The following is a 22,993-nucleotide window of genomic DNA, read 5'->3' on the forward strand; positions in this document are numbered from 1 at the left end:
CTACAACAGCAACAACAACAAGAAAAGACGGGAATATCTACCCCAGAGTCAATAACCTCGAAGCAGCGGGTGACAAGCCCGGTGGAGTCTCGAGAAATTGTGAGACCACGAATCGAAAAGGACGGACAATGGGAAAAAGTTATGCCTAAAAGTGCTAAGAAGACTCACGCAAATAAAGGAACGACGGAGGAAGCACATAAAAGGGAAGAACATACATAGCTGCTAGTCAGAGAGCATAAAAAGTCTTAAACGACAAATAGAGGCAGTAATCACTAAATCAACAGAAGACAATCGCTACGCAGAGGTCCTTAAAAATATCCGTAGCACGGTAAATTTCAAAGAGACAGAAGTTAAGATCAAAGATACCCGCAAAAAACGAGCCGAGGCCGTACTACTAGAGCTGGGAGTGGGACAGGCTTCAAAAGCCAGCTTCTGTGAGCCACTAAAGACCACCCTTCAAGACTCTGCAACTGTTGTCGAACTTAAATCTAAGGCTAGAATAAAGATAAGAGACCTCGACTCACTTACAACAAAAGAAGAAGTAGCAGGGGCTGTAAAAGAAGCGCTATAGGGCCCCATCGAACACTCGACGATAAACTTAACAGCAGCCAACACAAGAAAACAGGTAAGGGCATACATAACGATCGAGATTCGGATAAAGCTGTTTTGAATTGGTGTGTGACTTTGATAAAGCATTACAATGCGCCCGAATGTAGGCAACATTTTAGTTATATGACAAAAATCCAGATAGAAAAGTTTCATCATATTGACAGTTTTGAGATATTAAGATTATTTTTCAGTAGATATGAGTATGATAAGTCTTTAATACACAAACCTGCCGCTTTGTTTGCGTTTCTGAAATCAGCTGATATGTATAACAAAAATTTATAGCAGATTAATCAAGCACTAATTTATAGTTAGCATACTTATGAGAATGTATTCAGTCTAACATAAAAAAATCTGTCTGTTTGCTATCGTTCAGTTCACACTTAAGGTCAAAAGAAATTAATGGCTAAGCAATTTAATACCAAAATAAAGCAATTTTTGCGAATAAATTTCAAAAATCAAAAACAATTTGCTAAAGAGCCTGCAGCATATTGCATGCTAGCCGGTTGACAGGTGATAATCAGATGATTTATAGACTGCCGCGACTATTAGGCGGTGGGTTAGATGCTTGGCCTTTTAATCGCTGCTCTTAATTTGTTTTAGAATTTTATAATATTTTTTTGAAGAGTTAATATAATAATTTGGAAAAAAATAATTTGAAAGAAAAATTTTTGGATGACAAATACATATAAATATGAAAAAATATTTTATTATTTTTATAGGTCAAAGTTGGAGTTTAGAATTTTTACGTTCAATTTTTTATAATAAAATGAGAAAAAAGTTAACATTTAATTACCGTTATATATTTTAAAGGTCAAAGTTTGATTTAAAAATTTGTATTTCGAATTTTGTGCAATTTAATTATAAAAATCTTTTTTTAGTAATTCACCCAAAAATTATGTACTAATTTGTCTCATATTAATAATCTAATTTCGTACCAAATTATGTTTGTATGTAAGTTTTTGTATATGCGATACTTGATGCTTTCAAAGCGCTTATCAACAAGCCCAATTCTTATCAGCCCGCAAGCGATAAAAAACATATAAACAAACAATAACAACAACCTCAGCAGAACGCGCAAACAAAACGACAACCATTAAGAGTGAGTTAGCTTCATGAAAAGGGGCCGGCGCACAAGTGCAAGGGAAAAGAGGCAATAGAAAGAGCATAATATGGAACATAATTGATCAAAACAAAAACAAGAACACAAAACCTAATGTTAACAACAAAATTGCAAACAAATGTCAGGTGAGGTGAGGTGAATACGCGCACAAACAAATATAACTATGTGAAAAGTAGATAAGAAGTAGCTAGAATGAGCGTGAATGGCTTGAGGAAAATAAGGCTAATTTAACTAACCGAAAACTAGAGTTTTATAACCGGAAGTGTCAATCGGTTATGCAGAGTGGAGTTAAAACAATTGAATGTGAGTTAAAAGCTGAATTGAAAAGGGTATGAGAGGTATGAATTGAATTGAAAAAAGGAAAAAGGTAAAATAAAATAAAATGTAAAAAAAAAATAAAAAGAATATTAAATATTAATTTGAATAATAATTTATAATAAAAAATAAAAAGTAAAAACAATTTATAAAAAATAAGAAAAAAAACAAAATTTAATAATAATTTGCGAATAAGGTAAAAATACCTTTTAAACCATTTGGTGTGCGACTTTGATAAGAGTGTCATAATGTTCCCAAATGTAGGCAACATTTCAATTGCATGGATAATAATTTCAGAGAGCAAAGACTTTTAATATTTAATTATAGATCCTTTGAATTTATTTATGTGTAGGTATAGAGTAAGTTGCCTGATCACTGCAGTATTTTTCAAGCTGAAGTCTTTTCTATTGCGAAAGTCGCGGAGTTGGCCTCTAATGTACTCGACAGTCAAGCGGCAATCAAGGCAGTAACCTCATACCGCATATCGGTCAGAAGTGTCTTGGGAAGCAAGACAGCAGTGGAAGCTAGCAGCAACCATAAGCTGACAACTTCATTTCCACTTGGTGACAGGCCACAAAGGCATCGAGAACAATGAAATATTGGACGAGATTGCCGAGAATGATGTGCGGCTAACACCCGAAAACGTGATCAGTAATGACAAACTCATGCATTGTCTATACGACGATTTGGACAGAGGCATGGTAAAGAAAATCAAAACCCGATGGAATGAGTTACCTGAGTCCAAAACTGCAAAAGTCATGTGCAAATTGGTAGATCGGAAGTACACAAAATTCCTATTGGCAAACGATAGAAGAGACTGTAGGAACATGATCGAAATACTAATTGGCCACATGTGGCGACATACAACCGTAGAATGGGACTGAAAGATCGAGAAGACTGCAAGAAATGTACAGTGCAAGGCATCAGTCCCACATTGGCAAGAATACGCTATAAGCATTTGGGTCCCCAAAATATTATACACTGAAAGAGGTATCGATATTGAGGCCACAGAGTCCGTTGAAATTTGAGTCATAAAGTCTGAGTACTCTTCACAAGCTTAGCAACTGAACTCCATCTGACTACGCAAAGCATCAAAACTGGTCTATGGGTGGCTTATTGGCCTACCAGATTAGCCTAACCTCACATAGTTTTTATAGAAACAAATTAAGGGGATTCAAATTATAGGCAATTTTTGAACTTCAAACATTAGTTAAGTTCCATTAATTATTATAGCGATCTCTTGAGTAAATCTTAGGACTTTATAGTCAGCAAATCGTGCTAAAACTTCACAAGATATTTGTTTTTCACAATTTCTCCGTTATATTTCCGCCAAAAAGCATTCCGTTGCTAAAAAAATTCATTGCTCAAAAATGCGAAAAATTCTTGATAGTACCAACAGAGAATCCCAAGTTAATGAACATTTAGAAAAAATAAATGAGTTCAATATTACGACGAACCCTATAAGAAACCAATATATGATATGATAAAAAGTCAGCTGAAGCCAACAAGGTAACAATACCCAATGAAACCTGCCATTCATGCTCTTAGATTGGATTTATAGCAATCAATGTTGGATGACAGTAAGAAATGAAAGTGTTTTTTTGTGATCTAGCAAGAGAATATTTGAATTTAGTAATCTGTGGAATTAAAGATCGTCCTTCCAGGAAATCACCAAAAAACAACGAAGTAAGTGAGGAAGAATTTCATATATGTATATACTATATAAAAAAGGAAAAATTCTCACTTAAATTCTAACTGTTCACTCGATCTCTTTGATTTCAGCTACATAAGAGTTCTCTAATACCAAATAAATTTTAGGAAAGCTCAAAGAACAAACAAGTTAAAAACAGAGATCTGACAATATTCCAAACTTAAAGACAAGTTCTGTCGAGAGAATAAAATGGGTCTGATACGAAATGATAACTTTTAAGATAATAAACCACAAATCGATCATTCCAAACGACACAGCTACAACGAAAGCTTAATTTCCAAGGCATTAACAGTAAGATCACACGCAATCAAATTAAAAAGCTTAAAAGGAAGCCGAAAAGAGAAAGCAAAAATGTAAAAATAAATGCAAAAGTGTGCGAAATAAGAAAGAACAAAAAGCAAAAGGCGCTGAAACAATTCTAAGGAAGAACCCAAACCAGATTCAAGTGAAAGGAGCGCACATTAGCACCTTGCGGCAGCACGAAAATGGGTTAAACAAGTAAGTGATGACATTTAAATCTGGAATTAAGCGTCAGCAACAAGTGCACTGCAACATCAGGTAGACACAACGAGACCTGCTGGGCAAGTGGAGGAGAAAAAGAAGCCTGAAAATTAAAAGCCAATTGCGAGATGAAAGAAAGCAGAGATTATGGTGAAACAATTACAACGAAACATATGACACAATTCGGAAAAAACACACTCAAAGGAAAAAAGTAGTAATGAATTGGACAAAAAGATAAAATAAAGAGAAATTTTATGTAAATGCAACTGGACACGCGGAGAGGCTTAATCAAGCTGAAACCCTTTACGATGGCGCTCGAGCTCGAAGACAACACACACACGCGCGAATGGGCAGGAAAGCAAATTTAAGTATTTGTGTGCGTACATGTGTGCATATGTATAGTATGTATGTAGTATACATGTGATTGTATTTATGTATTTAGCTGCAGTGTGGAGTCTGAGGTACCAAGAGGCTGCCAGTCCAAAACCAGTCCAACAACGACGAATGAATATGTTAAGTAAGTGAGTAAAAATACAAAATATTGAGCGCCGAGCGACAAACCACAACAAAAACACATACATTTATACTAAGTATATATATGTGTGTAGATATCTATATGTATGTGTGTAGATATCTACAAGCATAATACAGAATTAAGCTCATGCGGCGACGAAGGTGTGCTTGGCGACTGGCTATGAAGTCAGTAAGCGCAAGCAGTTATGGAAGAAACAACAAAAGCAATAATAATAACAATAACAGCAACAACAGCAGTAATAGCAACAACAACAACAATGATGGCAGCAACAAAAACAAAAACAACAATATTCAAAATAACAACAACAATAATAAAAAACTCATAACAACAACAACAGCATTCATAATAAAAACAACAAAATTCATGATAACAACAACAACAAAAGTTGTCGTTAACCACAAGAAGTGTACAAAACGAGAAAGCAAAAAATAGAAAAAAACAATAGCAACAAACATAAAGACCACAAAATACAAGCAGCAATGAGCAAACAAGAAGACCTAAACTGGTTGGAGCAACTTCTTGAATACGTCGCTATTACGAGCTCGCACGCTGGCAACGATGACGAACGAGAAAACTCAAATAGAAAATGGAACAAAGCTAAAGTTAAATCATATGAGAAATAAATAGGGTTGTGCTTTTTTCCTAGAAAAAGTTTTGAATTCAATAATTAAACCAAAAAAAGAAATTTATCTTGATTTTCATAGTTCAGTTTGTATGGCAGCCACATGCTATAGTAGACCGATCTGGAAAATTTCTTCAGAATATTTTACGCTTGGATTAGAAAATAATTTGTGCCAAATTTCGTAAAGATATCTTGTCAAGTAAAAAAGTTTTTCATACAAGTACTTAATTTTGATGGTTCAGTTTGTATGGCAGCCATAATACAAGCACTAAATTTTGATAGTTCAGTTTGTATGAAAGCCATATGCTATAGTAGTCCGAACTGGAAAATTTTCTAAGATATTTTAGCCTTGGATAGGAAAATAATCTGTGCCAAATATCATGAAGATATCTCGTAAATTACAAAAGTTTTCCATACAAAGATTTAATTTTGAGCGTTCAGTTTGTATGGCAGCTATATGCTATAGTGGGCCGATATCAGTGGTTCCGACAAATGAGCAGCTGCTTGAGAAGAAAAGAACGTGTGCAAAATTTCAGATCGATATCTCAAAAAATGAGGGACTAGTGAGGGTATATACAGATTGAGAGAGTATGGCGTGGCCACATCGATTCCTTTCAGGGTATAAAGAACAGTTTAACCAAAAAAGAGAGCGCTTTCGAGCTGAAACTGCATGCAACTGATAGCAGAGTTGGAACTGGAGCTAAACTGGAGTTATATGCTTGTAAGCGCCAAAAGAAGGTGAACAGGCCTCAAAACAAAGGCAACAACAAAGCTCAGCTATCGACAGAGGGCAGTATCGAGCCGAAGCGCAACGGCTTAAAGAGCCAACAACATGTTGCGTGAGGAAAAAAACACACAAACTTAATAAATACAAACGAGATAACAAAGTGGTCGCCACAAAAAAAGCAAAACGCAAACGAGTTAGTCAAAACATAACCCAACAACCTGATGTGCGATCGGCATAAAAAACATATATTGATATACATATGTATATGTGTATATACATATATAAGCTTAACTGCATGTTTTATATGCATATATAAGTACCAGCATGTTTGCTGGTGCGTCTTAATAAGCGCGCATTGTGTTAAGTGCGTAAATACACGCGCATGCGCGCTTACCTGTTTGGCATATAAATACGGGAAAATGTGTGCGCTCAACAGAAGAGCGCTATGACGAACCCAACGACTTATTTACATACATATTAACACAGCTAGACACTGCACACATACTTGTACATATATAGCACTTATAGGTATCACAAACCGGCTACCGCCACATTACGACTCTGAACTTATTAATTCATTCAATCCGAATGCTGATAAAAATCAGTGAAAAAACTGTTAAATTAAACTAGCAAAAGAAAGGAGGAAACGTACTAAGAAGACACTTGAAGTGTTGGCAGTAGAATTGGCTTAAAGGCAAAAAACGATCAGCGAGAATTGTTGCGGATGATTAGCTGCTGCTGGGAGATTAATGCGAAGTGCTTTTGCTAAACGCGATAAAGTCGAAGTAGTTGTTAGTTATGAAATGGCAAAGGTATGTAGCGATTAGGGTGACTAAGCGACGTGATTGAGAAGATCATTAGTTTCGCGGAAAAATCTGTGTGGAAGGAGATGGTTAACACAAATAAAAGAATTGAAGAAATTAAAAAGAAAATAAAAAAAAATTAAAAAAATATAAAAATTAAAAAAAAAATTATAAACTCTAAAAATTTAAAAAAATTTATAAATTAAAAAAAATTAATAAAAAAAAATTAAACTTTAAAAAGTAAATAAAAATTTAATAAAATATAAAAAAATAAAAAAAAATTAAAATAATTAGAAAAATTAAAAAAAAATTAAAAAAATTAAAAAATTATAGAAATTAAAAATAAAAAAATTAAAAAAAAGCAAACACACTAACTTGGCTGCAAAAAAGTTAAAGCTAGTATTTCACAGCTGTTTTTGTTGGCATACAAGTAAGGGTTAAAAAGATCTTTACCTTGATTTGATCGGTCAGTTTGTATGATAGCTTTATGCTATAGTGATCCGATCTCGAAAATTTATTCGTAAATTGTGGGACTGTCTTGGAAAATAATTTTTCCGAAATTTTGTTTTTTGTTCTTGAAAAATAAAAAAGTTTTCCATAGAAAAACTTGATTTTGATCGGTCAGTTTATATGACAGCTATATGCTATAGTTGACCGATCTGAATTATTTCTTCGGATATTGTAGGTCTACCTTGGAAATTAATTTATGCGAAATTTCGTGAGGGTACAATATAAAACACAAAAGTTTTCCATATAAAGACTTGAATTGGATCAGTCAGTTTGTACGACAGCTATATGCTATAGTGCTCAGATCTGAACAATATATTCGGAGTTTGTAGGGCTGTTCTGAAAAATAATTTCTGTAAAATTTCGTGAACGTATCTCGTCAAATAAAAAAGTTTTCCATACAAAAACTCGATTTTGATCGGTCAGTTTGTATGACAGCTATATGCTATAGTGGTCCGAAATCGGCGTTTTCGACAAATAAGCCAATTCTTTGTTAGAAAAAGATGTTTACAAAATTTTAGAGCGATATCTCAAAAATTGAGGGACTAGTGCAACGTAAATACTGGCGGCCAAGCCGACAAATTTGTATTATCCCTAATTACTTATAATTTAATTTATTTATACCAAATCATTGCCTACATTTAGGGTGACATTACATTTTTTTAAGTATTAAAACGATGATCAGGTACATAGGCAACAATTTCAATCCGAGATTCACGAAATCAAGATATATAATAGATATAAAACTTTCTTAGAACTACTTTGAAGCCTTCGAATGTAGGGAATTTAAGAAAATCGGCAACGTTCAAATAGAGATTATAGAAGTTTGGGGTTAAAAAATGTTAAAAACTGCTGATGACAGCTCTAGAGTAGCCTCTGGATAAAAGTTCCCTCAAGCAATTTATGTTGTTGTAAGGTTATCTAGTTCCTAGTAGTTAGGAAGGTAAGGTTCAAATACATTATCGTCGACGTCATCCAACGGTAGGCCCAGGAAACGTGCTGTTTCCATGGGGCCGGACCAAAGGGAAAAGGTTGTCAGATGTGTAGGGTTAGCAGGGCATGCAAAGAGATGGCCACGCCATTCACTGAGAGGGAGTCGGTGAAGGTGTTTATGGCTTCACTGTAAATAGCGGTCAATGCATGTCTGAAGTTTGTTGCGTCCAAAGTCTGGTCGGCGTATTGTTTTATATCGTCGAGGTAGTTAAGGAAGGACCTCTTGATGTTCCTAGGAGTCGGTTGCGCTACAAGCTATTCTGGTTTTTCGAGAAATTTATATTTATAGCTGCTTGCTTGCCGCCTTAATTAGTATAAACTTTACAGAGTTGTCAAATCGACTTAATCGAAGCGAAAGACGAAGTCATAACCGGATAATGACTGCGCTCTAATAATAATGTGCTGCTGATAAGTTATGTTACAAAAGAACAACAAATTCACAGAGCCATATAGAAATTAGTTAAAGTTTTTAGAACCCTTCAATATTTCTCTCTTAAGTTGCATCCTGCCTCTCAAAGGAACATCTATCGATCTCTTCGATAAGTTTTCAGACATAGCTTTACCATGTTGGAAGTCAGTCAAAGAGTATCATAGACTACATCCGGAAGAAAAAAACTACTCTGATGGACCCTTATTGACATCTTCGATCATTTTACAGACGTAGTCTTAAAGAATTGGATCTCAAAGAGTGTCGGAAGATTCCAAGATTTCAGACGCCTCAAAACAACCATATTTCTTTGCAGACCATCATCAGTAACTCCATGCTCTTACTAATATCGCTTTAAAGAGGTTGAAAACCCCTGTCTGTATAGCAAAAATGGCTTGATTAGTGGCAACAACTTGACAAGGCGAAGCGGATGTGAAATAACAGCGCAGTAGGCGCAGACAGGACGGATGCTTATCGGCAGACAACGAGTGACCGTATGGAAGACGTGAAAAAACAGGCGAACTTGGTTAATTACACAAAGAGTTGTAAGAGGCAAGTGGCAAGAGAGAAAAATAGTCAACAAATGGCTATGCGAGCAAAGACAACAAACAGAGAAGAAATGGCCAGGCCAGTCAATGCAGCCTAGAACGAAGTGGAGCGATGCAAAATTAGAGCTAAGTGGCAGACTGGACGGACGGACTGGACGGAGAGTGTCGTCTTGCCCTGTTAGGCGTCTTGTTGCAGCAAGCAGTTGAATCAATAAACAGTCAGACTGTCAGGCAGTCAATCAATACAATTCACTTCGTACACAATCACACCTACATACATATGTATGTATACATGCATACATATCTACACATACAAACATACAGACTTTCAACATTACATAGAGAAGTTGTGGCATGACTTGAAGCATTTGTAAGTGAGTTGCAAGTGCCAAGTAAGGCGTTCGTAATGAAAACAACAACAAACCTTTTTGTTTTGATTCGTGCAGGATGGCGTCTTCGTCGTCGATAACGCTGCCGCCGACGATGGTCGATGTGTTGGTCGCCGAGTTGCTGAGATTGTTTTGCAATTGCAGCAGACCACTGCCACAAGTGCTGGAGCTGGTTATGTTTTTCATGCAGCCAGTTTATACGTAGCGTGGAGCAGGAGAAAATCACACAAACGAACGTAGCAACGAAGTGCTATACGAACAGGTAAAAAGGCGGCCGAGCAGCGCTGAACTGAATATATTTTATTTCCTTTATTTTGTTGCTATTTTTGCTGTAGTTGTTTCGTTTAGTGGCAGCCCTCTTACTTTTACTTTTTGAGCGCTGATTTTTTTTTTGCTCGTTGATATTCGTTACTAATTTGAGTATTAATTATTTTAAATTTTTTTTCTCACTTTGTGATTTTGTATGTATTTTTATATTCTTTTAGATATGTAACGAAGCTGCTTTCGAATTACTCAAAAATATTTATTTGTATTTTTATTATTTTATTAATCACTTTTTAACACTTGGCACTTTTGGAGAGATTTGTGAGTTGTTAATACGAACTTTCAATATGGCAACACTTCATTTGGTCGTTAAAATTAATTACGATATTTTAGATATATTTTTTTTACTGAATTCGGTAAGTATCAACGCAGTTGCTATGTGCTGTAACTTGGAAAATAGAATTTTGTAAATTAAAATTTTGCTAATTTTTCCAATTAATTAAAGCAAATTTAATGTTTGAATTATAATATGTAATTAAAATTGCCCCAACTGCTGTTGTACGGTTAGTTTTATTATTCACAAAATTTTTGTCATTTGTTAATGAATATTTTATAATCTTACAGTGGGACAGAATAAGAAAAATACGAAATTTATAAAAAAAATTAAAAAAGAAAAAATCAAAATTAAAAAAATATAAAAAATAAAAAAATCCAAAAAAGAAAAAATACAGTAGGAGTGAATTCAAAAAAATTAAAAATTATAAAAAAATTCGTTAAAAAAACAAAAATTAAAAAAAAATTACAATATAGAGTCTATAAAAAAAATACATAGTAAGAAAAAAATATTTTATAATTAAAAAAAATTAAAAATTAGAATCTTAAAAAATGCAAAAAAACATTAATAACAGTATTTTGGTACTTTTTATAATGCTTATGGTGGGACTGAACTAAAAACAAAACATGAAATTTTAAAAAAAAATTTAACTAAAAAAAATTAATTAAAAAGTGCAAACAAAACTTCGTACAAAAATTTACAGAGAGATTGGATTAGCAAAATTATGAAAACTATAAAAAAAATTTTATTTGAAAAACAAGAAAAAAAAATTAAGTAGAAATAAAATAAATATATGAAAACTAAGGCAAAAAAATAAATATTTAAAATTAAAAATTTCAAAAATATATAAAAACAAATATAAAAATTACTGGCACTGAATAAAAAAAAAATATGAGAACAAAAAACAAAATATGTGCATAGGAAAAAAAATTAATTTAATTTAAGAAAATTAAAAAAAAAGATAAAAAATACATTAATTAAAAAAAATTTAATTTGATTTAAGAACGTTTTAGAGTTTATTAAATTTTACTAAATTTTTTTTTTAATTAATTATTTTTTTTTTTTATTTATTGGCACAGATTAACTTTTATTTTAATTTTTATTTGTAGTAATTAATTTAATGATAATTAGTTTTCATATTTATTTGTATTTATATTTTATTTTTAAATTTAATTTTACTTTTAGCTTCAGTACTAATTTTAATTTAATTTAATTATAATTTTTTTACTTTTAATTTAAATTTAGTTTGATGTAATTTAATTTATTTTTAATTTTTATTTTAATTAAATTTTTTCATTTTAATTTTGGTTTGAATTTCAATTTTAATTTAGTTTAATGTTATTCTATTTTTTCATAGAACTTAATATAATTAAATTCTATTAATTTTAGTATAAATTTAAATTTTATTTTTAAAAATAATTTTAATTATTTTTTTTTTATTAAAAATTTATTTTGCGTATTTTAATTTAAAAAATTTTTATTTTCCTTTTTTTAATTTTAATTTAACTTAATGTAATTTAATTTAATTTAATTTAATTTAATTTAATTCCATTTGATTTAATTTATTATAATTTATTTTTATTTTATTTTTTTTTAATTTTTTTTTATTTCACATTTTATTCCATCCCTAAAATATTTTCAAATATTTATATTACAAGCTTTGTTATTGTAAAATTTTGTTGTATTTTTTTTTAATAAAAAATTATTTTTATTTTTGCTTTTCCATTCTTAAAAATATTAATGTCCACTTAATTGAAATCATTTTCACATTTTCACTGTCTCTATGCTGTGGCTATAGTCAATGTAAGCGCATACACCTATGCAAAGCACAAATTGACAAACATACACGCCAGAACATGTATGTAAATACATATGTATGTATGGTACATATGAGCAGCACACATTATTTTTATGCATACACCATCATTTATTAGCGCTTTTTGTTTTATTTTTTGGCACGTCGCCGACTGAAGAACCCGTCCCAGTCACAAACCGAACCCGATCAGCACACAAAAAGTTCTTTCGGCAAGCGACGTCGTGACGTTGCGACGCTGCTGTAGCGGCGATTACTGATGCCCACTGATAGTTGCTTGTTAGGTGACGCAAGCAGCGCCGTTTGCGTCAGTCGCCTGTGCCTGCTTCGGTTAGAATCAGCGACGACGACGACTACGACGATGATGATGATGACGCCGACGCCGCCAAACCGTGCCGATGGCAACGATAAAATTAGCGACGATGCCTGGTGCCAGCAGCTAGTTGGCGGTTGGGTGGGGGGTTCTGAAGTGGGCGCAAATGGGTGTGTGTGTAGCAGGCGCGATTAGAGGGGCGAAGAACTGGTGAAACAACGCACGCACGCACGTATGCAATGGCACTCTAAAAATGTAGATATGTGTGTGTGTCTCATATATAAATGTAAATTTGTAAAGACGAACGAAGAGATACGAGAAACTTTTTGGCGTTTCGCGATCGCTGTTCGAAGAACTACTTGTAGTTGTTGCATGTATTTTTTGTATTTTTTTTCGTTTTGCGCTGGCTTTGCGTATAATTCCAATGGGTTCGTATGGGAATCGGGGTTTGGTTTGCTGTGCAGCGCTGCGACGTGACGCGACGCGCAATTGGATTTGAGGTGTGTGCGGCTAGTAACCCAGATCAATGGATTTTGATTGCTTCTTTCGTTTCTTCCTCAAGTTGTTTCTTTTTTAATAATTACGTAGCACAACAACAACAACGAAAAGCACATATAAACTCACACTCACACTGAAAACTGCACGAACTGACGACAATTTCCCTTTTACGAGCGTTGCAAATGCGACGACAAACAAATATATTGCATAGGGAAAAGCACTGTGGGAGTGTCGATCAATTTTTCCTTTCTTTACTTCTCATTAATTGGCTTTCTTATATTTTTCAAGTGCGTACACTACGTTCCACGTTTCTTTTCCCTTTCAATTTATGGCAAACGGAGAATTAAGAACCACGACGCGTCCGTCCTAATTCGGTTTAGAATATAGCCGACAACCGAAAACGCTACAATTTGCAAGGCGGAAGAATCACAAATTCACTGAAAAACTTTTTTCTACACCGAGCACTTTGTAGTTAAACAACAAATCAAATCATAAACTCTGCAAAGCGCAAGCAAGCAAGCAAAAAATATCGTCGTAACGAACCGAGCCGAGTGTACGCAACGCGCAGAATCGAGAGAAACTCACAGACTGAATGCGGCGCTGAGCGAGCGGCAGTGATTAGGGCCCAAAGCAAACGCGAACCAGCAGCTAGCCAGTGAGCCAGTCGGCCAGACAGAGCCAGCAGCTCCAACGCCGCGACAATAGACCGAGAAATCACACACACACACACGCAAGCACAACAAAACATAACAGCACAAAGAGTCAAGATTAAGCGACGAATGACAAGAAGCAAGCATCACAGCAAAACAGCGCGCTGAGAACGCGCCGCGTTGTTAGTGGCAATGGCGCGCGCGGGAAGCAGTCAAACAAGTGGGGTATCTGTTTGGAGACCGGGCAAGAATAAGAAAAACAAAGCGCACACAAGAAAATGCAAACATACGGGTAAGGCGGCAGGCAAGACAAGACAAGACAAAGTGAGGCGGCGCGGTGCCGTTTGCGGCCCACCGAGTAACGTTGCGCGAACGCGCGCGCACTTTAGAGTCGCGCTGGCAGAGCGCGCGCAGGTGTTGCGGTGTGAAGGAGTGGCCGAACGGGTTTTGCGCTCTACCTCATACACAAATACAAGCGATGATGTTTTTGTTTTCTTCTTTTTATTAATCATGTAGACTTTAGCGGAGACTTGCGTTCTTGAGATACTCGCCATACCCGAGCAATGAGTGGCGGCGGTAAGTGCATAGCGGATTCGTCATACACCAACTGCGGCCAGCTGTTGTGCTCCCCATCAATGCTTGGAATGTAGAATATGCGAACGGAGAGTAACAACAGAGCAGCTGAGCGCATAGCCATGAAGAGCGCAATGAAGAGCACGAGTGTGAGCGCGCCATGTTAGCTGGGGCTGCTGTTAACGACAGAAATATTTTGAATATTTTTCCGATTAGTTGTGCACGAGGAATGCCACGAAGAATGTGCGCGCGCTAACAGCGCAGACAGTTGGGCGAGAGAATGTGTACCGAAGTGTAGCGCACAGGTAAACAGTTGCTGAGAGCGCTATATAGTATTTATGTTCGCGCGCTGACGTTGGGCCCCAAATGATGGGCAGAGAGGCGAATTGATCGTTCGTTTGGTTAATTACCTCGAGTAGCAGAGAAATAATTTGTTGCTGTTTGAGGTATTTATGTATGTGTAGATTCGTAATAAACAGCATTTGTATTTGTGCGTATAATCGAGGTGCCATGACGGCAATGGCACGGCACTTGTTTACAGTGCATGTCGCATGTGTGACGACAATGGTAATAAAATTATAAAAAACGTTTTATGATTTTTCTTTATGGAAGACGTAACATATATCCGGAATAATGTGAGTACGCGATGTATAGGATGTAGGTTGTTGTAGAGGCGTATGTTGTTTATGATCTCAACTGAGGTCATAGCAATTTAAATGGTTCTATTCATAGTGAGTTTCGGTGAGGCTCTTTTTGATTACTTATTCTTTAGTTCTTTCCTTGTTTTGAGCATTATCCCTTAGAGCTTGAGAGTCTATGTCCGATTTGAGGTAAGCTAGTTTTAGGGACTTCAATAGGTTTCATGATTTACTTAAGTTTCCATAAAATTTGATACATTACTCTTCAAATCGAGGGCATTATGAAAGTCCGGTCGGTCCAAAAATATAATTTATAACGCAAAATAACCTAAATATGACGGTAGGGGAGAGCGCTGCCACTTTGAGCTCAATTAGTGCACCATTCGACAGTTTTTGTATGCCCTCCTACCTGCAATTATTGACTACGCCGGTGCTAAAAAGGCCGCGGACAAGTCCGTCTGGCTATCCGTATTATGGTTGCTTTCTGTATAATTAGATACATCTGTATATAGTTATTCAATAGCACAGCACAGGCTTTCTCTATACCTCGTACTTCTGCTTGGAAGATGCTGGCTGAGTTTGATAGCCGGAGAGAGGCAGAGACTTCTAGATCATTGGAGTATATACACGGCCTTACTCCGCAGTATATGTATTTTGAACCTGTCGGTGTAGATAGTCGTTCCATCATCCTCACCTACCAAAACTCTTCTCCATTCATGACTAGATGGTATCCTCATCCCCGACCTTTGAAGTACAAAACTGTCCAAGAATTCGTTCGATACTATTTAAGGAGTGTTTGCCTCATTGTAAAGTACAACAAGCTATTTCGTGATTATACTTGTTTGGATGCGGGGTTTTGGAAACAGCAAACCCGATTTGTTGGTAAGAATGAGTACTTTCGATTCGACATTGTTAGAATGGGTAAGAGTTGTAGCTCCGATTCCCTCTCGTGAGCTAGCGTAACTGGGGCCTGTATGAGCTCAATGAACGCTGATCGTCAATCAGCTCTTGGTTTCCAAGACTTTCCGATTCAGAACGCAAGATTTGCTTACAGCAAGCTTCAACTCATCGCAAATGTAAGTTTTTTAACCGGACACTATTAAATAGGCATACATACGGTGGTGTTAAATATTTTGAAGAACGTCAATTGTTAAAGATTTCTTGAGGTAGGCTAGGATTATAGTAAAATCTGCATACTTTCTCTTCGCTTTTTTGGGTAGTAACCAACGGCTATTCGGGCTAATTGAGTTGAAGCGATATTAGCCACCTCAACGAATTTGGGAGAGGATCAAAGCTACTTTCCTCTATGGACCCTCATGTGGCTTTTTTTGGCAAATAATTTTGGTATCACAATGGATTGTCTATTAAAGTGCGATGCTCGTATTCTCCGTCTGGAAATCCAACTTACTCTAACCTCGTGAATTTAAGGAAATTTTGATATATCATCAAAAAGTAAGACGATGAGATTAGAATGATGAGAATTTCTTCCGTCGGCCCGAGCTATTGACACAGAATATTATTTGAGAGATATACGAGTATGTCGTTTGCGTTAAGCTATTCGTCTGAAACGTCTGGGGTTATGGGCGAACAATTTATGGTTCCTTCATCAAATTAGTGAAAGATTGACCAATATCGTTCCAAAACCACTCTATTCCATGTGATTCAAGTATATGTACTTTTTTCAATAGCCTGTTTTTGACGGATAATGCTTGATTTGTGTCAATGTGATGTGTTATCAATGTTCAGTATTGTTTGGCATTTCATTATGGAAAGACTTACATATGAAAAACGTTTAAAAATCGTTCAACTTTATTACGGAGGTTTGTAAAGAATGTGTTTAACGCGCTTCACTCAACTTATGATCACCATAATCGGCCTACTGAGCGTGCTATTCGCAACACCATCACCCATCTTGAGACGCTACATTCATTACTGGATAATATTCATCCGAATAGGTCACGTCCAGAACGCAGTGAAGAAAATATAGCAGCCATAGCTGAGAGTGTACTCGGAGACCGAGTAGAGTCGATTCGATGCCGATCGCAGCAACTCGGACTGACGTATGGGAGATCTTTATGAGCTCTTGAAAAGTTCCAAGAAGATCCGACGTTTTCGAGCCAAATTTTGTTCAGCGATGAGGCCTATTTCTGGCTCAATGGGTATGTAAACAAGCAAAATTGCCGCATTTGGGACGAAGAGTAACCTGAAGAGATTCAAGAGCTGCCATTTCATCCAGAAAAAACAATGGTTTGGTGTGGTTTGTAGGTCAATGGAATCATCGGTCCATATTTCTTCAAAAATGATGCCAGTGAGAACGTAACTGTCAATGGCGACCATTATAGCGTCATGATTACGAACTATTTGATGGCTGATGTTGAAGTTCGTGATCTTGGCGACACACTTCCCACACGCTCGCACGAGTCATCGTCAACGGATGGACAATCTGAGACTTAGCCGCGACAATATTTGAAAGAGCTAGTCTTCAGAAAATAAATGCCAAAGAATATTTTTTCGAATGTTAATTAACATTCACCATTAAATATGATAGGGAACCTCGAAATGGATCACTATTTCAATATTTTTCACCTATGCGTGTTTTAACTCATATATAGTAAGTTCTTCTAAGCACCCGGAAGTTAATAATAATGGATTTCTTGAATATACATACTCGTATTATTAAAGTAGTATTTGAGAGTTTTTTTTTAATTAATTAATAAATTTTATTTTGAACTTAGCCGATTTGTGTCCCTTGGGGAATTTGTTCTTTAGACATTGGTGGCATACAGCTATTAACTCTTAGCATATTTATTGTTGTTTGTTTACTCACCTAAAACGAGAAGAAATAAAATAAATAATTAGTTAAAATTACTAGTCATAATTTAGCAAAATTTCTAAAACGTGGAAAAAAAATTGAAAACCGTAAAAAAATCTCAAAAAAGTAAAGGGAGGGAACCTCTAAATGGATCAACTTAAATTCTTTAAAAGTAAGTATTTTTTAAACAACTTTAAATTCAATATAAATTTTATAAATTTTTTTTTCAGAAAATATTTCGTAGTCGTTTACGCACACATATACTAATGTGTAGATATATTCTTCGCACCACAAGCGTTCTTAAAGCATGTTTTTAATAAAAAAAAAAATAAAAAAATACTAAAGTAAAAAAAAAAGATAAAAATAAAATTAAAATAAAACTGCAAGAAAAAGAAACGCAGAAATAATACAAAATTGTAAATTCAGCTGTTTCGCTGCATTGACGTCATTTGGACAAGTGGCACAGTGAGTGACCACAATGAACGATAGCCGACAGCGCACGCCAAGCACCAAACAGCCATGCAAAATGGCAACCGTGGGCAGTGGCTGTGTTTCAGATAAAACAAAAAAAATTATAACTAATTATATATAATATACATATCTACATATCATAAGAATATATGTTTCTATGAGTACGTTTGTGTGATAGTTTGTGTTGCTGCCAGCAATTATCGCAGACAAAAGCGTGTTTGGCGCACGGTGCCAAGCGCTTATGATTTGTGGGCGAAGCACAGAGCGGCGATAAATTGCGCGTGTGCGTGTGTGAATTTAATAAACGAAACACATACAAACACACCAAACTTATACAAAATTATATATGCAAACATATGCTAAAATATTAGCAGCGCCAAACAGTAGTAAGGCGACAGCGTTTCATAATTAAAAAGTCAATAGAAAAAGGCAAAAAATACACACAATAGAATAATGTAGATAAAACATGGTTATAAATAATAAAATAAACAATTGCTAACAACTGTCGCCCATATTCTTCATGCGGCGAGTGAACAATAAGAAAACCTGCAAAAACCGCACAAAAAATAAGCAAAAAACCCAAAGCGGCAGCGGCAGACTCGATTCCAGTTCACTCGCGGCGCGGCTCTGACTCATAGAAATCAACACGCCGCAGCGGCCTAAGCAGTTAGAAGTCATATGTGCGTTTGTGTGTGTGTAGAATTGCTGCCAACTGCCGGCTGGTAACCCGTTCCGCGTGGACGCGCAAAAAATTAGCAAGTACTCATGGGTACAGCCTCCACCGCGACGGTAGCAAGGCACGCAAGAAAGTATACACTGAGAGGTATACGTATGTATAGGTACAGTGGGTTTGAGGTGCTTCAACAGGAAGTAAAATCTTGAAAAAATATCTTTATCTATTCTAAAAAGATTACAGAAAACATCCTGTTTTGGGTTATTTTGGTTCACTGCGTCGATTTTACGTTGAATATAAACTTGAACACTACATAAATGAATCACCCTTTACACTGTCATGAGAAGTAAGCAAGTTTTTTCTTGAAGACGAAGTCCATATAATATGAATGGAATAAACTTCAAGCAAAGTCATCACTAGCTGTTCGACAGGGGTAAATTCACAAGGAGAAGGATGATCCATTTCGAGGTTCCCTACTTGACGAATGTTTATTGTCATTCGAAATAATATTATTTGGTATTTTTTTTTTTGAACATCATCTCTTTCAAATGTTGGCTTTCAAGTGTTCTCTCAATAAATCTATTGATTCAAGCGATGTGTGGAAAGTGACGCCATCTTATTGAAACCAATTGTCGTCGAGACCAAGAGCCTAAATTTCAGGCATCAAATAGTCGTTTATTGTGGCGTGATAACGGTCGCCCTTGACGAAGAAGAAGAATAAATATGGACCAATAATTCTACGAGCCCACAAATCACACCCTGAATTGTCCTTGAACGTAGCTTTCATCAGAATCAGCTACCCTCATACTACAGACCATAGCTTCTTCGAGCCAGAAATGTTAAATTCTCACCTTCCCAGCTTGAATAATTTGTTAGAATAGCTGTTGGGTTATATTTTTGGGCACGAAGGCAAGCTCCAAAATTTATCTCCAAACAACCAATTTTACTCCACGGATCCTTCTACCACTTGACAGGAATAAGCAATATTGTTCCAATAGTTATATAAAACATTAAAGATTTTCCATTAGATTTTCCTTGTAATACCTTGTACTAACTAACAAAAACTCTAGCTGATCCACTCCAGATTAGTTGTCAAACACACATCAGCTGACAAATGGAAACCAAACATCACATGAACAGGTAGGTAGAGGGAACTCTGACAGCGCACCAAAGTCTTTAGGATACTCATTAAGAAACCACCGGGACCAAAATCCGCTCACTCTATTATGTCCTCCTTGAACCAGCATTTGCTTAAGGGGATGTTCATTAATACAAAAAGTTTTATGAGAGCAACCTTCAGAACATTTCATCATATTCTTTTTATATATTCCATAAATTTTTCTCTAATTATAGAGTCGTGTCTCGTCTGGCTTGTTTATCTGTTTCACAGTTGGTAGGAATATCACTATAGGATGTTAGATCCAATAAGAGAAGTAGAGAGGCTCTAGTGATTTCGACGCCGTTTGTCTATCTGTATTTCTTAAACACACTTTTTGCCAGAACAATACACTTGGAACTACGCATGGAAGATATTTCTGTGGTCTGATAATTAGAAGGTGATTCTAGTAACTAATAAAGACTACCAGACCAGACTCAAGTATCTAGTTTGGACTCATTCACATAGATGCTTATTCCTGTGGCCCGTCCATTTTACGCCTTCCCACTCTTCTCTGGAAGTAATGGCTATATAGCTGGAAGTAATGGCCACTGTGCCTCGCAAAGTTTTTTATTTTCAGTACTTTCAGTCTATTCGAAGTCAAACAAGATGATAAAAATATTTTTTAACATCTCCAAAATTTGTCAGTTTGAACACACTGTACCTTGCTAAGTTTTATATTTTGTGTCTTTTCTAAGTCAAATAAGACTATATAAATATTTTTTAAAACTTCAAAAATTTGTCAGTTTGGACCCACTGTGCCGCGCTAAATTTAATATTTTTAACCTTTACTAAGTCTAAAAAATGGTAAGAATATTTTTTAAAATTTCAAAAATTTGACAGTTTGAACCCACTGTGCCGCGCCAAGTTTGTTTTTTTTGTCTTTTTATCTTGTCTAAAGCTAGTAGGATGATATAAACATTTTTTTTTAAATTAAAATTTAAAATTTCAAAATTTTGTCAGTTTGAACCCACTGTGCCTCACCAAGTTTTCGCGGTAAGCGAAATTAGCAGATATTATTTGCTTAAATTTTATTATTTTGCTTTGTCAATATTTGATTAAAGTATGAGTTTAGTTATAGCAAATTTTCAATTGCACAAACAAAAAAATACAAAAAAACAACAACACAAACAATAAATAATCAATCACGGTGACTTTATGGGGATTTTTGGGTTCATAAGACCTAACAGTACCTTCTGTTTACAATGCGTTTAATATTTCTTAAATTTTACTGTTTTATTTTATTTTTGTTTTTGTTGTTTTATTTCTTTTAATTTTATTGCAATGTACGCTTTGTTGTTGTTGTTGCGTATTTCAGCAACGCGCGCCGCACACACGCTCGCTTATCAGCAATTAGTCAGCGCTGCCGTTTTGTAGTCGGCGGCATTTGTAAGCCTGCCACCGAACGCCGGCGGGAGCTGAGCATTATGGAGAAACAAACCCACAACAACAATAACAAGAGCCGTAAAAAAACATAAAGTAAAGCGCCAACAACAAAGCGCTGCGCATGTCATGTGTCATCAACTGTGCTGGACAATACATCCAACAACAATAACAAAGGCGGACACGCAAGCCACCAAAACACACGCTCACAAGCCCACAACTAACACATTCACACATACTTTGAACGCACGCTTATGTGTATTATGCGCCTATGGTTCCGGTGCCTTTCCCGCTCGATTTTTGCGCTGACCAATGTTTGTTTTGTTATTGTAAATAAGCCGTCCGTTTACACTGCTGCTATTTAGTTATTGTATTTGCCACTGTGTGCAAACAAACGCTGTCAACTCTGCTTTTTCGCGCGTTATTTGCACTCACGCACACACACACACACATGTGCATATTGATAGGTATGTCTGTCTGTCTGTTCGCAACAAATTCACATAAAATAATCGCGTCAATATTGTGGTGTAAATTTATTTATTATTATTTTTTAAGCAAACAAAAGTCGGCGCGTCGATCGCATTGATCGCGTTGATAATGAACGAGAACACAATCAAAGTGCAAATATGTCGCCGATCTTGTTGAAGTTTTTGACATTTATGGATCAGGCAAATACAGTTGAAACCACAACACTCGAACCACCGGGAGACCAACGTAAATATTATCGGTGCAGAGGTGTCTAGGCGCGAGTCATCAAAAAGTTCATTTGTGAAGTGAAAAGTAATTATGAAATATTTATTGCTGTCAGCGCGAAGTCAATTCAGAGCAAATCAAAGTGAATGGTTGTGCGGCCCAGTTGATTGGGGTAAACAACCTTACCTGCCTCAAGGTATGGCTGGTGGGAAAGTTGGCAGTGAGGTGTGCGTTTATGATGAGCCGATAGCTACTTTTTAGGGCTCTTTTTTTGCGCTATTAAAAACTAGAAGAATAATGTACCTTCTCTATTTAGTTCTGCAGCTCGTATTGTTTTCTCTAGAAGTAGATGAAAGAAGTTGCACGATAGGGAGTCGCTTTGTCTGAAACCTCGCTTGGTATCGAACGGCTCGAAAAGGTTTTTCTCGATCTTGACGGAGTTTTTGGAGTTGCTCAATGTCAGCTTGCTTAGTCGTATTAGTTTTGTACGGACAGCAAGTTCAGACATAGCGCCATATGGGAGTTGCTTTTGGTGCTATCGAAGGCAGCTTTAAAATCGACGAAAGGGTGGCGCATGATAAATATACTATATGTATAGTGAGTTGTTGATTTACCAGGCTTGACGTCACACTTATAAGGTCCAATCAGTTTTTCATTCTTTTACACACTACGCTCGATCAAACCTTATATACGATATTAAGAAAGCTTATCTCACGGTAATTGGCGCAGATTGTGGGGTCCCACTTTTTGTGTGCTACACCCAATCACACTTAGGTTCCGAAATTCTGTTTTGTTACTCTGAAAAATAGGTTCTTAAGCACCTCTCAGGAAGTGTCTCCCAGTATAAGCTATTAATTGTAAGGTCCTCTGCCTTATATGGGCTGGGCTATACCAGTGTGACGCATGAAAAATTAA

At 35.9% G+C, this 22,993-nt stretch overlaps 2 protein-coding genes across 11 annotated transcripts in view; one reads left to right on the top strand and one right to left on the bottom strand.

Moving 5' to 3' along the window:
* LOC105230740 (protein scalloped) overlaps positions 1 to 22,993 on the bottom strand; it is a 315,018-nt gene that overhangs the window by 105,573 nt on the left and 186,452 nt on the right. For 2 of the 10 annotated variants that reach the window (XM_049455645.1, XM_049455646.1), the window contains exons 1-2: positions 13,162 to 14,680; positions 9,843 to 10,519 (exon numbers count right to left, since the gene is read on the bottom strand). The exons of 3 other annotated variants lie outside the window; for them this stretch is intronic. In XM_049455645.1, coding sequence (XP_049311602.1) covers positions 9,843 to 9,993 — 151 coding nt within the window. In that variant the 5' untranslated portion in view covers positions 9,994 to 10,519; positions 13,162 to 14,680. Of the gene's footprint in view, positions 1 to 9,842; positions 10,520 to 13,155; positions 14,934 to 22,993 lie in introns of those variants that run through there. 5 more of the 10 variants (XM_049455638.1, XM_049455635.1, XM_049455637.1 and 2 more) reach the window with 4 other exon arrangements.
* The window catches only part of LOC105225714 (AP-1 complex subunit gamma-1), a 309,867-nt gene that overhangs the window by 50,449 nt on the left and 236,425 nt on the right, over positions 1 to 22,993 (top strand). The gene's annotated exons all lie outside the window — the stretch shown is intronic.

This window comes from Bactrocera dorsalis, chromosome 4, assembly GCF_023373825.1.
Source record: "Bactrocera dorsalis isolate Fly_Bdor chromosome 4, ASM2337382v1, whole genome shotgun sequence".
In the NCBI taxonomy this organism is placed as follows: Eukaryota; Metazoa; Arthropoda; class Insecta; order Diptera; family Tephritidae; genus Bactrocera; species Bactrocera dorsalis.